At 34.1% G+C, this 17,807-nt stretch overlaps 3 protein-coding genes and 1 pseudogene across 3 annotated transcripts; 1 reads left to right on the top strand and 3 right to left on the bottom strand.

Annotated features, from left to right (window-relative positions):
- Positions 1-624: 624 nt before the first annotated feature.
- On the bottom strand, positions 625-2,203 carry LOC130500294 (kinesin-like protein KIN-14Q). The gene is made up of 3 exons (XM_056995156.1): positions 1,852-2,203; positions 1,637-1,762; positions 625-1,559 (listed from the first exon to the last, which is right to left on the bottom strand). Exons 1-3 carry the CDS (start codon positions 1,852-1,854, stop codon positions 801-803), a joined length of 888 nt encoding a protein of 295 aa, XP_056851136.1. The 5' UTR covers positions 1,855-2,203; the 3' UTR covers positions 625-800.
- Positions 2,204-5,115: 2,912 nt separating this feature from the next.
- LOC108842286 (kunitz trypsin inhibitor 2) lies at positions 5,116-5,954 on the bottom strand. The gene has a single exon (XM_018615152.2). It carries the CDS (start codon positions 5,894-5,896, stop codon positions 5,249-5,251), a length of 648 nt encoding a protein of 215 aa, XP_018470654.1. The 5' UTR covers positions 5,897-5,954; the 3' UTR covers positions 5,116-5,248.
- Positions 5,955-9,929: 3,975 nt separating this feature from the next.
- Positions 9,930-11,653, top strand: LOC108850534 (protein POLLENLESS 3-LIKE 2-like; annotated as a pseudogene).
- Positions 11,654-15,987: 4,334 nt separating this feature from the next.
- LOC108842284 (kunitz trypsin inhibitor 2) lies at positions 15,988-16,801 on the bottom strand. Its single transcript, XM_018615151.2, has one exon. The coding sequence runs from the start codon at positions 16,782-16,784 to the stop codon at positions 16,104-16,106; it is 681 nt and encodes a 226-aa protein (XP_018470653.1). The 5' UTR covers positions 16,785-16,801; the 3' UTR covers positions 15,988-16,103.
- Positions 16,802-17,807: the final 1,006 nt, after the last annotated feature.

The raw sequence follows: 17,807 nt of genomic DNA on the forward strand, positions 1-17,807 counted from the left end.
ACTGATAATAACAATATTAAAATGTACATTTTAATAATAAATGTTTAATTTAAATCAATTATATTTTAAAGCATTTTTGCAAACATAAAATAGTTGGAATTAATTGGTAACTTTTATAAATATAAGATATTATTAACAATTATTAACTGTTTTGGAGTAAAAATGAAGAAAAACCTTACCCTATTTTGGAGTAAAATTTGGAGTAATACATTGGAGATTCTTTAAAATTCTCTAAACTGACACAGTATTTCAGAGTATGGGACCTGACGTGGAGGATCAGATAAACAAGGTAGTAGCAGATTGACAAGGATTTGGGATTCAGCTGTCTCCTTCTAGTGATAACAACGAAGTGTTAAGCTTCTTATTCATTCATGATGAATCCTCACTGTAACGACAACGAAAGGTCATTACAGAGAAACTCATACAAGAGATTCAATAGACAAAGAAGTAATGAGTCTATACAGACACAGAAGCATGTCAAAAGTAGCTTATGGTTTTTGACATAGCTTGTAGTTTTCGTGCATATTAGACTTCAACGCTCTGTTTCTTCTCGCCTAATCTGACATAAGCAATAACATAGCCCCTGCTCCTGTAAAGATTCCAACAGAACTGACCAAAACATAGTAATGAAAATCAACTAGACTCCCAAGAAAATCATTTCCAATATGTTAAGCTCATAAGGGCCAATCAAATCCATCTATACAGTAGGATCAAATCAAATCAACAAACGCACACATGAGGATTATAAAATATAATCATCCTCGAATAATTCTAACTGGATGAGAAGCTATCTCATAAGATCAAATCCATCTCTCTTTCTCCTTCTGTATCTGCTTCACTGGTGTCTCCTTTAAACCAGCCTTACGAACATTGGTTAGCAAAACTCTGTGAGCTAACCTTCCTCTGCTTCCTATAGATAACCTAACTTTCTCCATCCCTACATTAATACCAACTCTTCTCAACGGCTGCTGTCTCTGGCAAGGTTTCATTTGCATTCTCTTTTGCATGCTCCGTCTCAGTATGCTGCTCAGCATCTTCCCGTTACTCTTAAGCAGCTTGGGGCTGGTGCGTAGCACCTGGCTAGTGCCGCTCTTTTCATGAGGTCTTGACGGTGAAGTTGATGTGATTGGAAAGTATGGCGTTGGGGCAAGAGTACTCCTTCTTGGAGCTGGAGGTGGTAGAATACGTTTTGGACAAACGGAGAATCTCCTTGTGCTCTTGGATATTTGCAACCGCTCAGCCATTTCTGGATTGTTGTTCTCCTTCTCCATGAGGTCGTTGTGCTTGACGCTACCGTTAGGTAAAGTAGGTAGGTCATGGCTGCTGCTGGTGGTACTCGCTGAGAGTGGTGGTCGGGATAGATTCACGGTTTCTTTCGAAGTTGAGGTTTCGTTTGAGCTCTTGATGCTTCCCAACGGTATGGTTGCAAGTGGTGGTCTCTTTGATGGGTTGTTTTCATCTCCGTAAGGTTGTTTCATCTGCTGCTCAGCAATCTTGGTCTCTACATGTTGACGAGCCAGCTTTCTCTCTACCAGCAGTTGCAATTCGAGTTCTTTAACCTAGCAAAGTGATATATGATGGTTTCAACCAAAATGAAAATGTTTGTTCGTGTGGTTATGTTGAGTATTGTTTTTACCTTGTCTTGAAGGGCTTTGTTCTTTGTGTCTCGTTCCCTAACCTTTGCTTCTAAACCGAGCATCGTTTCCTCCATTTTCCTCATCTGTTCGTCTTTTACTTTCATATCTTGCTTCCATTTTTCAGCCTAAAAGGTTAACACAACCCATTTCAACACTTGAATGATTCGATATACATGAACACATGTGGATATGCCAACTTGAATGTCTAGCTTACCATTTGCTTGTATTTCAAGAGTTCAGTATTGTCTAGCTGCTTCTTTGCAGGCCCCAACTCTATACCTCTAACTCTGCTAGCAAAATTCAATGAGCATAGTGTTTCTGGATTGTTGTTCTCCTTCTCCGTGAGGTCGTTGTGCTCGACGCTACCGTTAGGTAAAGTAGGTAGGTCATGGCTGCTGCTGGTGGTACGTCACCAAGAGCTGATAATGATTTGTTGATGCTTTGGGTCTCCTTGAGCCTTTCTCCTTGCACTTCTGTCTTCGCAACCCGTTCACTTCCTGCTAAATCAACTAACCATAGTTTGCTTTTTGTGCATTCTCCAGTCAACAAATTCTCCCCTTTTACCATCACCAGAAACATTTTCTGAAAAAGGAGACTTGAGCTACAAACCAGTGAGATCGGCTGCTGTGCTCATTAACGTCGTTTGTCACAGTAACTAGAAAATATTAATCTTTTATTCGTGTTAAATAAACCCTTACATTTAATCAACTTTAACAATTTTTTGTTTGGTTTTTTTTCTTAGTCAAGTCACATTAGGATCATTCTCGTGATTGGTTAGTTTTGGCCGTGGGGGTTGAAATAAGGGCTCTTATCAATTCAAATTTTGATTTTCTGCACGAGGAACATGCAAACTTGATAATGTTAACAAACATATAAAGGATGGTCAAATAATTAATGGGAAGAAGAGAATACTTCTGATAGGGATGGGGGAACCAACGTACGAATGATTTAAACATCTCTGTGTCGTTATAGCCAGAGCCATTCTTTTGTAAGTAACTGTAAAGCCAGAAGAATAAGAAGAAGAAAGGGATTGATGTAAAAGTTGTCTCAGTGAATTATAGAGAAGTAGAGAGCAACACGCCGAAACACTTAGCCATAATATCTGATCATATTCTGTTTGGAACGAAAAATCCTAACACATATGGCCTCAAGAATTTAGAATTATAAAAACACGGACGTGTCCCCTACTATGATCTTCATTGGTCGAGTTAAAATCAAGAAGAAACACATAATTTTTCGTCAAATGGATGATTATATCCAGTTCTTAATTTGTAACATAAGATTATATTTATTTACTAAAAAAAACATAAGATTATATTTTTATGGCTGGACTGATTTACCCTAACCTTAGTCAAAGGTTTTATTTTCTATGTAAGGATACTACCGCAAGAATAGAAAATAAACTCTTCATCGCCTGTCCCTCTTTCAACTGATTCCCAAACTTCTGTATACCCGCAGTAACACCTCCATTTTCATCGTCCATACCGTGTAGTTCGTTGAAGATAACATCGGAAAGATCACTGTGGATGGCACGGCTTCTCTTGTCTTCGATGTTGATTTTGACTCACTCATCCTTCGGTAAAACTTCTTCGATGAATCAAACCTGGAGCTCTGATACCAAATAAAGTGATCTGAGAACCAGGAAGTATCCAAGCGAGTATTGCATTGAACACGGGATAGCTTTAACAAATAGTTCTTCCTTTATTAATGTTTAAAAAACTTCTCAAAAACTAAACAAGCTATTGTTCTTTTTATGATTAATATTATATGTTATGGTTTCATCACACACGATAACCATATATATAAGAACTAAATTTCTAGATTTCTTTTTCTATTCTTACTACACACTATATTAGGTATTTTTTTCCTAATATCAATAGCTTTTAGTTAATTATCCCAATTTCTTTGAGAATAATTTTATTTTCTATTTTCTAGTTACAATCATAATTCCTTTAAAGATAACTTTTCTTTTCATAACTTCTTTTTTTAGTGATGTTGTTGAAGTTTATCTCCACCATCTACGACGCCGTTAGACGTGCCCGACATGTGTTTGATCACGAAGCTGAACTGCTGGAGATATCAGATCCATGGAGCATGTCGAGAGGAAAGATTGCCTTGAGTACGCAGATGATTTAGTGCATCATTTTCAACATATATTACAAATAAGAAAGAAAAAAAATTTACTTTCTTATTTATTTTTAAAAGGAGAAAAATATTTAATATTTTCTATGGAAATCTAATTTTACAATGTGAAGTTTTATTTTAACTTCTTGGCTAAAAAAATTAAGTTTAATTAGTATTGTAAAATAGTGTATTAAATAAAAGAGAAGATTAATTTATTAGGAACAAGAAAAGAAATCCAAAACCTCTTGTGTAATTAGAAAGAGAAGCAGTATATTTAGAAGGAGATTACTTTGGTGTTCAATTAAACTTTGATTATATATGTTCTACTAAAATATTGATTTAATGTATAGCTGTGTCTTACATATAAAACGTTGGCAAACATAATTTTATTTGATTTTTGTTTGAAAGAAAGAGCCGGCGGCTTAAAAAAAATTTTAGGTTAGGTATCGGAACTCTGATATCATATAGATTAGGGAATGAATTGATCTTATTAGAATGAAAGATTACAATATATATAGTGTACAAGAGAGTTTAGGTTTTAAGTATTTACTAATATATCCTTATATATACTTAGTCTCTGCACACTCCACGTTCCTCTCTGCGAATATCGTTTATCCGGTTACGAACAGTTCGATCCATGAAGGTGATGATAGTCGACTGGTTTTTTGGAGGTTCACCGTGTCTCCTACCTTTCTTTCTTGCCATAAGTGTGAATGAGAGATTGAAACACATATCGAAACAAGAAGGTTGTTGTCTTATCCTGAATGTCGACTTGAAACAGAGCTAAAACCTTATCCAAGCGATGTTAAATTAAACTTCGATTAGTTATGCTTATCAAAAAATGATTTGGAATCTTCGATGTTGTTTAGTTTTATTTTTGTATATATAATCAAATTCATTTCTAGATTCCTTCCCTTACATGACTAAAATTGATCTACATAAATCAATTTACGTAAATATTTTATCTTCTGTTCCACATTAAAATTTGTCCTACCAAAGATTAATTTTGGTGTCACTGAGATAGATGGATATGATGTGTTTGAACTTTGAGTTGAATCCAGAGATCTCAAACGTCGAGACAGAGATTTAGCTAAAGCAATTTTGGTATCTACCAATAAAGCAGTTTTTAACACAATTCGTTATTTATTTCAATCGACTAGTTTAACGTAAACTTTTGAATTTAGTACTTTTCACAGTTTTTGTATTTTTTTCTTCTGTAACTGAAATTGTTGTATTTTTTCTTCACAAGACCGATATGATTGTGGAATAGATAAAAAAAAAAACAACAACCATAATTTAAATTTTATAATTAAATTGGCAATAACTCAAAATCAAAGTTGTGTGAGTCCTCATAAAGCATTATAAAACATAATTTAATTTTATACATTCATGAGGAAAGTAAAGAAACATGCGTGCGGGTATTTTCTCAACCCCTTATTTTTGGCCATGGACGAGTCTTTAGGCTTAACATTACATTATCTTGATTATTAGAATGGGAACATTCTTAGACCGGACTTCTCAACACGAGAAGCAGATGTAGTAGCTTCATTATATTTGTTGAATTTGACGAATATGGTCTTAGCATCATCATTGGTGAGAACTAGTTTTGGTGCCCCAAAAAAACCCGGGACGCTTCCAACGGTCCCGTCTAAGCTGGTCAGCCTATAAGTGTTTTCTCCTAATCCTTCTCCGGCTTTCTCTATCTTAAACCGGCTATTTTGGCTCCCCGCTATACCACCGAGGAGAATTGCTGGCTCGGAAGCCGATGAGGACTCAACTTCCCATATAAAGGAAAATTCGTTGCAGAGTGGTAGCGGCTTGCTAGCGTTGAACTCGATGGTTACATCAGTAGATGTCTTAACGATGGGTTCTGTGACGGAGTCAGCAAACTGGAAACTCAGCGGTTGGCCCGGTAGGAACGGAAAGAGTGCTTGGTTGATGCCAAGTGGACAAGGGGGAAATTTAATGGCGGCTGGAACAAGACCACCACCATTGAGGCTCGCAGTCTTGATTGGCCGGATGAAGTATTGCTGACCTGTCTCAAGAGAATTCCCGGCAGTGTCTTTCACCGGTTCTTGTCCGTGGGTGCAGGCCACTGTCGCCAAGAGGAGAGTGATGAGAAAAGAGATCTTCATTGTGATGATGTTCTTGTGTTTTTAGGTTTGGTGTTTGGGGTGTTTGAGTGAGTTGAGTTATGGAGAGCAAAGACGTATATATAGGAAGCCTTTGCGGTTAAAAGTAAAACAGCGTGTGACAGTAGAAAGAAAAGATAAACCTCTGTTTTTGTAAATAAAACCTAAATTTATTAGCTTTCAAAATGTTTATTGGCTCTTTCCTCACGTCACATCCTGATACTTATCGTGATGGGAGAGTACATTTTTCACTGGTTTCAAATTTTAATCTAGTACAGCCAGGGTTGAAAATAGTGGATTAGACTTTAAACTCTATGGTAATCGGATCAAACTTCGATTTATAGGCTATAGCACGAGGAACATGCAAAATGTTCATAGTAACTAACATATAAAGGAAGGCCAAATAATCCAAGGGAATAATTCAAGGGAACACATTGTCGTGTATAAGCAGTGGGATACAAAAGTTGTATCAAAATATTTTCTAATCTATTCATTATATCTTTCACACACTTATATTCGAGTTTCAAGAAAAAAGTAAGATTTTGTGTTCGAGACTTTGGCTTTTCTGAAAATCATTAGTTTCTCTAGTTTATATTAGCTTATTTTAATCGGTAGTTGATAGCTCAAGAGTTTTGATCTTTTAATCACAATATAGTAGTATAGAAAATGTCAAATCCACGGAGATCAAGGTTACACAACAAATTTATGAGAATAGAGTCAAGATAAGACAAAGAGATTGGTTTTGTTTTCCGCTAAGCAGAAAATAAATATTCAATATGAACAATTCAATAAAAGCTATAACTTACAAACAAATATTATTAAGTATTAGAGATATCACATGAAAACAAATCATACATGTCGACGATTAATCAGAGAATCAATTAAGCACCATTCTAGAACTCCAAAAACGCAACTGCATAATCTTTACACACTTGTGACTCCACCAATCACTATAGTTAACAACCTAGAGAACTGACTCCCACTGAATCTAGGGGGGGGAGGGGGGGGGGGAGAGGGGTTATTGGTTTAAGAATTTTAAAGGAATTATAAAATTTTGAAAATCCATTGTTATTGGTATATGAATTTATAAAATATTACTAAAATCTATTGTTATTAGTTTGAAGACTTTTAAATTCTATTCAAATCCTTTGTTATTGGAAAAATTTAGTTATTATTGATTTTGTAAATCTATTAAATTCTTTTGTTATTGGGTTATTGGTTTAAGAATTTTAAAGGAATTATAAAATTTTGAAAATCCATTGTTATTGGTATATGGATTTATAAAATATTACTAAAATCCATTGTTATTAGTTTGAAGACTTTTAAATTCTATTCAAATCCTTTGTTATTGGAAAAAATTAGTTATTATTGATTTTGTAAATCTATTAAATTCTTTTGTTATTGGGAGTTAATTTTTTATATTTTCACTCATAATACTAAACTTTGAAAATAACATGTCTACTCATAAGATCGTTGAAATCTATGTCATAAAAACATACACATACAAACTCAAATAACTCAAAAACATACACATATGTATACAAACTCAAAAACATAAGATTGTTGTTTCAAAACTATTACATGAACACACTCCATTATATTATTATAAAGAAGAGACGATAAAAATAAATGATCCCATGATTATTATAACAAAATTAGAAAAATCTGTCTCACCATGACACAAAGAACACACTATCATTGTCGTGTTACGTGAAGCAACAAGATAAGTTTCTAGGATCAGAGGTATCACCATAACAAAACTGATAAAAATCCCAGATAAATGAAGACACCATAGCAAAGAACAAATACCAATAAAAAAAGCCTCACCATCATCGTTGACTTCCATTTCCTATTGCATCCCAAACATTTTTTTTCTTCTTTTCAGCTTCATGTTGCTCAGCTTCCAATTTCTCCTCTCTTGTTTCAGCTTCTTTTGGTTGTCTCTCTTCTCTTTGTTGTATGATGCTAAGAATCTTATTGCTCACAGTGACCATGAAATCATTGTTATCATTCTTCAGCTCTTCTATATGGGGTGTACTTTGAGATTTTTCTGGAAAAATTATAGAAAGATTAGTATTCATGATCATTACATTATAAGGAGAATTCTTTTTGAAAAATTATATTATGCAAATCCATAGTAATCAATAAAAATCTATAGAAATTAATACAAAACTAGATTCTGACCCGTCCTTAAAAGGCGGATATTTTTTTGTTGTTTTTTCAATATAAAATTGATAATTCTTCGTTTTAATTATATAAATTGTGACATGATCAAGTCTCAATTATGCGGGTTTGTTACAGTGTGTACAGTATGACGAAATTTAAAATGCGTCACAACCATTTTATGTTTGTAAATAAATTAAATAATAGTTTTATCCAGTGTTTTGAAATCCGACCCGGACCCGCGGTTGAACCGGAAAACCCGGTGACCGAAAAAAAATTCGGGTTGGGTTTTGTAAAAAACCCAAAATTTAAAAACCCGCAAAAACCCGCTCAAACCAACTAAAACTCAAAACCCGGTACCGGTTGAACTATCGGTTGAACCAGTAGATAAATTTTTTTTAGTTGTATATCAAATGAAAATAAAAATATAAAAAGTTAAGTTATTCTAAATGTTTATTAAACATAAAATATATACATATCCAAATTATTATTTTATGTTTTAAAGATATTTAGAAAGTAGTAACTTTAGTTTTATATATTTTTATTTTTATTTTATTTTATTAGCTAATATATTATTATATAATAAAACTAATTTATTTATTAATCTGCGGTTCACCCACGGTTTACCTGCGGTCTACTCAATGACCCAGTAACCCGGTAAATCGTCCGGTTCAGTGTCCGGGTCGGTTTTCAAAACATTGGTTTTATCCGAAATATTTACTTGGGCTATTATATAATTTTAAAGATTTATAATTTATATAAAATATTGCTAAACATATAAACTGGCCAATAATATTTTTGACTAAATCTCATCCTCATGTAGAATTTCAATCTCTAATATCAACTTATTAAAATTATTGCAGACTTTAATTTGTGGTATTGATATTAAAAAGTTTATGGAATTTGAATTTGATTATATAAAAACATAACTCATTTAATTAGTTAGCAAGCCCATCTAAATGTTGAAATAGGCCCACAAAATCGAAAGACCATAATGCCATTAATGAATTTTTTAGTTTGTTCATATCATTAAGAACATTTTTGGAAAATTTAAAATATTCATTAAGGGTATAATTCAGGAATGATCTTGTTTTAATGGTATTGATAAATGATAAGAATTTAGAGAATATTTGCTAACTCTAGTTAGCTTCTAAAAATATGTCAACTTTTAAAATTTGTAAACTTCTTCCAAATTCTGTTTCCAATAACCCCCCTTAAGAGATTATACACACATTATGTTCGATTTTTGATAGGTTCACAGAAGGCAATAAATGAATGATTAAGGGCTCTAATCAATTCAAATTTTGATTTTCAGCACGAGGAACATGCAAACTTGATAGTGTTAACAAACATATAAAGGAGTTTAACATCTCTGTGTCGTTATAGCCAGAGCCAGAGGCGGACCTACATTGGTCAAAGAGGTGTCACATGACACAGGTTAAAAATATATTCTACCATTTTTGTACCAAGAAACCGAAAGATACATAGTTCAGTTGGTCTGATTATTCCCTTCCTGACACCCCATTAATCAAGTAACCCAGGTTCAACTCTTATATTTGCTGTTTTTATCTTTTTATTTTAGTTTTAAGTTGGGCCAAACCCGATAATAACACCCCTAAAAACCAATCCTAGGTCCGCCACTGGCCAGAGCCATTCTTTTGTAAGTAACTGTAAAGCCAGAAGGATAAGAAGAAGAAAGGGATTGATGTAAAAGTTGTCTCAGTGAATTATAGAGAAGTAGAGAGCAACACGCCGAAACACTTAAGCCATAATATCTGATCATATTCTGTTTGGAAAGAAAAATCCTAACACATATGGCATCAAGAATCTATTACTATAAAGAAAGGTTGGATCTCTCCTGGTGACACATCAGATGTCAGGTCACAAATTCGTTTCTTTAGGAATCGCCACGTGTCCTACTTAGTGAAACGCTGCGTCTGGCTTATTCTCATCGTTGTCTCGAATCGATTGATCTTCTGGCGACTATCTCGATTTCTTTGAACCCACTTTCTCCTTCGATGAAACGCCTCATGTTTCTGTAACGACTTCCCGAGCATCCTATATATAGAGGTCGGCTATGGTGAGTTCTCCGACTTTTCTTCGTTAGTCTCAACACCCACCGTCGCTTACTCCACTTTCAACTCTCTCCCGCAAGGCCACTAGGTCTCTCCCGCATACGGTCTCAATCATTCCATGACATCCACAAGGTTCCCATCAGAGACGGTCCTTACATCAGAGCCAAAAACGTTCAGGTGATTAAAAATCATCCTTTTTTTGAGATATTGTAATCAGGACTTTTCATCTGATTGGTTGTTTTAGCGATTGATTATTGGATTTAGTTGGTAGAGAAGGATCTTGAGAGAGAAATTCAGCTGTTCTGGTCTCCCATTAACGACAGAGACAGAGTTGACAGTGCTCTGAAAGATATGGCTAAGATTGGGCAGAAAAAGCTATCAAAGCTGTCAAGTCTCTTAGAGTCAGGTGTTCAGATCAAGCACAGGAATGGCTTGACAACATCCTCTTAGATCTCTACAAGGTACTCACTTTACAACAAAAAAAGAACATCCTCTGTTGTTTCTCTGTTTCCTTCTGTAATTCTTGAGTGTGTTGTTGTTGTTTACAGAGATTTGGGAGATAAGATGACCAGATTGCACTGTTGAAACACAAATTCTTCTTGATACATAAAGGACTCGCCTTTAAGTCTCTGTTGGATCTCAGGGGCAGAAGTTTCAAGTCTCCGTGGAGCAAGAAGCGACTCGGGTACTGGGGAACTTAGGATGGGATTTGATGCAAAGAGACAACTTTGTGCAAGCGGAAGACGCATATAGGAGAGCTCTATCTATCGCACCTGACAACAACAAGATGTGGAACCTTGGAATCTGTCTTATGAAACAAGGCAGGATCGTTGAAACCAAAGAGACGTTACGGCGTGTGAAGCCAGTGGTCGTGGACGGTCCTATAGGAATGGATTCGCATGTAAAAGCTTACGAGAAAGCGCAGCAGCTGCTTATAACGATCTTAGCTCCGAGATGATGAGAAGAGGAGGGGATGATAGGGTTGAGCAGAGAAGGCTTTTCGACCATGTTTGTTTCTTCCTCTATATGGCAGCCTCAGCCTTTTAGAGAACAGAGCGTGAAGCCTAAGGCGAAGCCGGATTTGAGCAATGGTGGGTACGGTGACGAGAACATGAAGACCAATGTGAATGCGAATGTAGTAGTATACTACCCATAACGGGTTGATGCAAAACCGTTCTTCTCTTCGAAGTTGATCAGCAATAACGAGAAGCTGAAGATGACAAGATGGTCGAGTCAAACCATGGGAATGTTGAGTTGTGGTGGTGGTGATGAGGGAGAGACAAGCACGAAGAGAAGATTTTCGATGGAGAAGGTAGCGATAGACTCTGGATTACCAGACCGCAAGGAGTTCGAAGAATCATGGCTGTTTTGGGGACAGAGACGAAAGTGTTGGAGAAGAAGAGGCTCAAGGTTTTTCAGGACATCACATTGTCCTCCCTAAGCCCAAAAGAGTCCGAGTGTTATCTCAAATAAGATCCTCTGGTAACAATGGCTGTTATAAATGGGAAAAGGATAAAGAATCTTGGGAAATGTTCTTGATTATCTACAGACCATTAAGGTACCAGTTTGAACAATCTTATCGATCTCATGCTTACTGAACGTTGAGTACGAGGTTGTTTGCCTTTGAGAGCTTGTAGCTTTCCCATGTTACTGCGTTGTCCATGTTATTCACTGACGGGGAGTTAGACCGAGCAAATTTCTGAAGCAGTTCTCTTTGATCCTATAAAGAAGAAGAAAACAGGTTTCAGACGAGAGAACCTGTGGGCTGCCTCAGGTTCATAGGATCAAAGAAATTATGAGATTCTGAAACAAGCAACCAATTAGAAATCAGATACAAGAAATTATGTCACTTGTGGCAAAAGAGCATTTTACCCTGTAACATGTGTCTTTGAAGTATAGAGCAGCTTCGTCAGTGGCTCCACCAAATCTAGGACAAATAGTTAATAAACCTGGTGCAAAGTTTAACAGTCTCAAAGACTGTTGGACAGGCAAAGAAAATTGATATGTTTGAGGTGTGGAATAGAAGTTGACTGAACTGAGACAAGATTTGAGACAAGGTCTTTGCCTGCTCTTGCTGTTACAATGGTGTTGTGAGCACCGGAGACGCCTGGAACATGATGAGCACACAGCATGATGCATGTATAATTCAAAAGTTGCAGAGACCAGAGTAAATATCACTACACAATATATATTTTATGAGCTGATAACATTTTATTTATTAAAATAGAAGTTATAACTTCTTTTATGTGTGATATTTTTATTGGTCATTTAGAAATTTTGTTAAATGTATTTCTTTAATGCTAATAAATAATAATATATAATCTTTTTAACTACTTAAATCATAATATCTTTTAATTTAAAACATAAATATATATATTTAAAAATTCTAACAAATCAGTTGAAAAAGATTTTTACAAGATATTAATTTGTCAACATTGAGTATAAATATTTTCACTAATTTTGTAATTAGTAATGAAATGTTATTATATATATTATATATATTCAGTTATCTTTTATAAAATAAAAATATCCTATTCTATCTATTTATAATAATACCTATCATTTTAAAAGAAAACCATTATATTTAACTAACTAGGATAAAATTATTTTAAATTGATAATTTCTTATATTTTATTTTTATAAATATAAATATAAAAAGTATGCTAAAACTATAATATATAGATAGACTGGATTAACATTATTAAACTATATAATACATGTATAAAAACTAACTTATCTTCAATTTTATATATACAGTAATTTATCATCTATAATGAATAAACATAAGAAAAATTGCTACAAAAGATTTTAGCGCTTTGAATTACGGATCAAAATCATAATAAATTAAATAAAAACAATTTTTAAATATGTTGTTTCGTACATAAAAATAGTTAATAATCAAATGCAAATTCAATTAAAAAAATTAATAAAAAAATGTTTTTGATAATGTTAGGAATTTAAGGCAGTATAATGTTACTTTTGCAACGGATTGCTCGCAATTGGTGAAGATGGTTTCGGAACCAGATGAATGGCCAGCCTTTGCAACCTACTTAGAAGACATAAGAAGTTTGAGGAGTAGTTTCAATACTACGGAGATCATTCATGTACCAAGGACGAATAACAAAAAGGCGGACAGTCTAGCACGCAGTGCAAGAAAGCAACCGTCTCACGTCGTTCACATGGATGCGGATCCCCCGGTTTGGTTAACAGAGTCAATATGAGTCTGTAATGTTGCTGACAAAAAAAAAAAAAAAAAAAAAAAAAAAGATAATGTTAGAGGGTTTGCACGACTTAGGAAAGAAGAGAATAAGATTTAAGTGGTAACAATGGCTGTTATGAACTGGAAAACGATAAAAAATCTTGGGAAATATTATTGATTATCTACAGAGAATTTACAAAGCTATATTATTTGAAACATTCTCTAAGTTTCTTTCTTTAAAGTTAAAACTCATCAAATTATAAAATTAGATGGGTTTTCTAATTGATGAACGTTTGATCATTTTAGATTATGTTATTATATTGTTATATGATAAATCAAGATATTTTTTTTTTTGAACTTAAATCAAGAGAAATATTACCTTTTTAATATATCATGTGTCTAACATAGAAGATTATATATTTCAATAATAAATTCAAATTGTATTATTGTCATTATATTTTGGCCAGTTAAGTTCCAACAATGCTATACATTTTACAAACTCGTTATCCTAAGTTAAAAATTACAACAAAAAAACAGAAAAATCTAATATTATACAATCATTGTTGTTCTTTTAAAAAGTCCTTCAACAATGTTAAATACTCTACATACACAACATATACACAACACCAACCGCTAAAAGAAATTAGAACAGTTCACACTATATCTCAAACATATTACAGTGTTAGCAAGTCTTCTCCCCCGATGTTCATTGACTCTCTTTGTCGTGTTCCTCTTGGTATCGCTGGCTGAGGTGGACTGGAGTTTTTTCGTGGTACAATACAAATCTTGAAAATCAGCAACACTTTAACTACACAAATAAGGCATCACATGTACACATAGAGGTGAAGCAACAACCACGTCTATTGAATGTTACTACTTTTTCAAAGTATATTGCTCATACTTTAGCTGTTGAAATTATTTTATAATTCGCATCCCGCCCGTAGGGCGGACCGATCCTAGTTTAGAATTATAAAAACACGTACGTGTCCAGGGGCGAAGCTAGGTAGAGTGATATGGGTGCGTGCACCCAGTAGACTTTAAGGATTTAATGTTTTACATTGGACATCTAAAATGTAAGTGGCTAAAATGGTTATGTTGCACCCACAGTTTCTCAACAACCTAGGTTCGACACCCACCAACACTAATTTTATAAATAATTTTGCACCCAGTTAAAAAAAAGTCTAGCTTCGCCACTGTACGTTTCCCCTACTATCATCTTCATTGGTCCAGTTAAAATCAAGAAGAAACACATAATTTTTCTTCAAATGGATGAATATATCCAGTTCTTAATTTGTAACATAAGATTATATTTTTATGGCTGGACTGATTACCCAGTGGCGGTCCCAGGAAAAAAAATTAGTGGGTTCAGTTTGTCACTGGGGGTATTGAACACAAGTTCTGTGGGTTCAACGAGGGGCTTTATACCAATTCTGCAAAGTGATATTAATGATTTTAGCTTAAAAATTTTTATTTATATAATTTTTGTGGTGTCAATTGAATCCACTCTCTGAGTGGGTCCTCCCCTGGATTACCCTAACCCTAGTCAAAGGTTTTATTTTCTATGTAAGGATACTACCGCAAGAATAGAAAATAAACTCTTCATCATCTGTCCCTCTTTCAACTGACTCCCAAACTTCGTGTATCCGCAGTAACACCTTCATTTTCATCACCCATCCGTGTAGTTCGTTGAAGATAACATCGGGAAGATCACTGTGGATGGCACGGCTTCTCTTGTCTTCGATGTTGATTTTGACTCACTCATCCTTTGGTGAAACTTCTTCAATGAATTAAACCTGGAGTTCTGATACCAAATAAAGTGATTTGAAAATACGAAAATGTTCAAGCGAGTATTGCATTGAACACGCGATAGCTTTAATAAAGAGTTCTTCCTTTACTAATATTTAGAAAATTTCTCAAAAACTAAACAAACTATTGTTCTTTTTATGATTAATATTATATGTTATGGTTTCATCACACACGATAACCATATATATAAGAACTAGATTTCTTTTTCCATTCCTATTGCACAATATATTAGATATTTTTTTTCCTAAAATCAATAGATTTTAGTTAATTATCCCAATTTCTTTGAGAATAATTTCATTTTCTAGTTATCTTAATTCCTTTAAAGATAACTTTTTTTCATGACTTCTTCTTTAGTGATAATGTTGAAGCTTATCTCCACCATCTACGACGCCGTTAGACGTGCCCGACATGTGTTTGATCACGAAGCTGAACTGCTGGAGATATCAGATCCATGAAGCATATCGAGAGAAAAGATTGCCCTGAGTACGCAGATGTTTTAGTGCATCATTTTCAACATATATTACAAATAAGAAAAAAAAATTTACTTTCTTATTTATTTTTAAAAGGATAAAAATATTTGATATTTTCTATGGAAATCTAATTTTACAATGTGAAGTTTTATTTTTCAACTTCTTGAATAAAAAAATTTAAGTTTAATTAATTTTGTAAAATAGTGTATTAAATACTGAGAAGATTAATTTATTAGGAACAAGAAAAGAAATCCAAAACCTCTTGTGTAATTAGAAAGAGAAGCAGTATATTTAGAAGGAGATTACTTTGGTGTTCAATTAAACTTTGATTACATATGTTCTACTAAAATATTGATTTAATGTATAGCTGTGTCTTATATATAAAACGTTGCCAAACATAATTTTATTTGATTATGGAAATTCAGGTACATGCACGAGGGTATTATCTCAACCCATCATTTTAGGCCAGGTACATTCCAGGATTATCAGATTGTTGACTAGTAGAATGGGAACATCCTTAGACCTAATTTCTCCTGACGTGAAGTAGAAGTAACAGCCGTAGTATCACCATTAACCTTGTGGAATTTGACGAGAAAGGTCTTCGCAGTATCATTGGTGAGAACTAGTTGTGGTGCTTTGTCCCAATGCCCTGGGGCGGTTCCAATGGTTCCGGTTAAGGTAGTCAACTTGTAAGCATTTCCTCCGTACAAAGGTTCTTTTCTCTCAATTTTAAACCAGCTGTTTCGTTCGCGCTTCTTACCACCGGTGAGTATCGCAGGCTCCTTGGAAGCCGATGAGGATTCATCGACTTTCCATAACTTGGAAAACTCCTCGCAGCCTGGCCATTCGTACCACTTAAACTCGATGTTTAATGCTATCTTTTCTTCAACACGGTGTTCCATGAGCGCGTATGGATGTGAGAAGCTAACCGGTAGGCCTGGTAAGGCTGTAATCGAGGATTGGCTGACGCCCAGTGGACAAAGGGGAAATAGTTTAACGGGGACTGGGAGAAGACCACCTCCGTTACTACTGTGGGAGTACGGTTGGATCTGGTATTGTGCTGTCGTTAGAACTATATTGTTGTCGGTGTCCAGCACAAATTCTTGTCCGTGGGTGCATACAGCTGCAGCCAACATGAGAGTGATGAGAAAGGAGACCAATGGGAATGATGACATCATTAATATTTGTGTTTCCTTTTGAGCTGAGTTGTAGAGAGCAGAAACGTTGCACCAGTATTTATAGGAAACTTCCGCAGTTAAATTCGCGTGTGACGGTAAAAAGAAAAGGTTGTCTCTCATTTCTATATTTTACTGAAAATTTACTACATAGGTTAACCGATTCAAACTTTGATTTTCAGCACGAGGAACATGCAAATTTTTTCATTGTAACTAACTTATAAAGGATGATCAAGGAATTCAAGGGAACTAGGCAAGATTTCAAACAGAAAGAGACGAAGGACTGAGCAACCAATGAATGTATAGATAAATTGTTTTTCTTCAAATTGTGTAAAATTATTTTATGGTTTTAAGATAGACTAAAATTATATCAATAATTTATTAAATATAGTGTTTTCAATTTTATGTTCAGTTTTCGTGCAGCTAGAAATGTTTAATTTTCAATATTAAAATGATAGAAACTAAAATCTTATTTAAAGGGTTAGATCTATTCATTTTAGGGTTATAAATAATTCTCAAGACAAACATAAAAATTTATTCATTTGTTATGTTAAGCTTTAACCCGTATTAAAATGTCATATTCATCTAATAAAATAACCCTTATAATGTTATACATATATCATTTGTTTTTAATATTTTTTAGTTTACATTATAATATATTAATGTAAATATAACTTAACTAAAAATAAAACAGGGTAATCTATGTAATTAACTGTTTTGTAGTTGTTTTTATTTTGTCAAAATAAATAAAATGGATCGATCCATTTTAATGTACTTAGTTGGAATTTATTTTAATATTTTATAATAAAACGAACTCATATATTCGCTTAACTTGTCCCATATTCAATAAATATTTTGAATATATCTTCTATACTATAAAAATAGAAGTCAGTTAGCGGTAGTGTGATTAACACTTGTTTTCTTTCCAAACATGTTTGCTTTCACAAACGTATTTTAAAACAACTGACCAAATCATGTAATCTATATTTGAAAAGTGATTATTAATTTTGAAAAAAAATGATGACA

This window comes from Raphanus sativus, chromosome 2, assembly GCF_000801105.2.
Source record: "Raphanus sativus cultivar WK10039 chromosome 2, ASM80110v3, whole genome shotgun sequence".
NCBI lineage: Eukaryota > Viridiplantae > Streptophyta > Magnoliopsida > Brassicales > Brassicaceae > Raphanus > Raphanus sativus.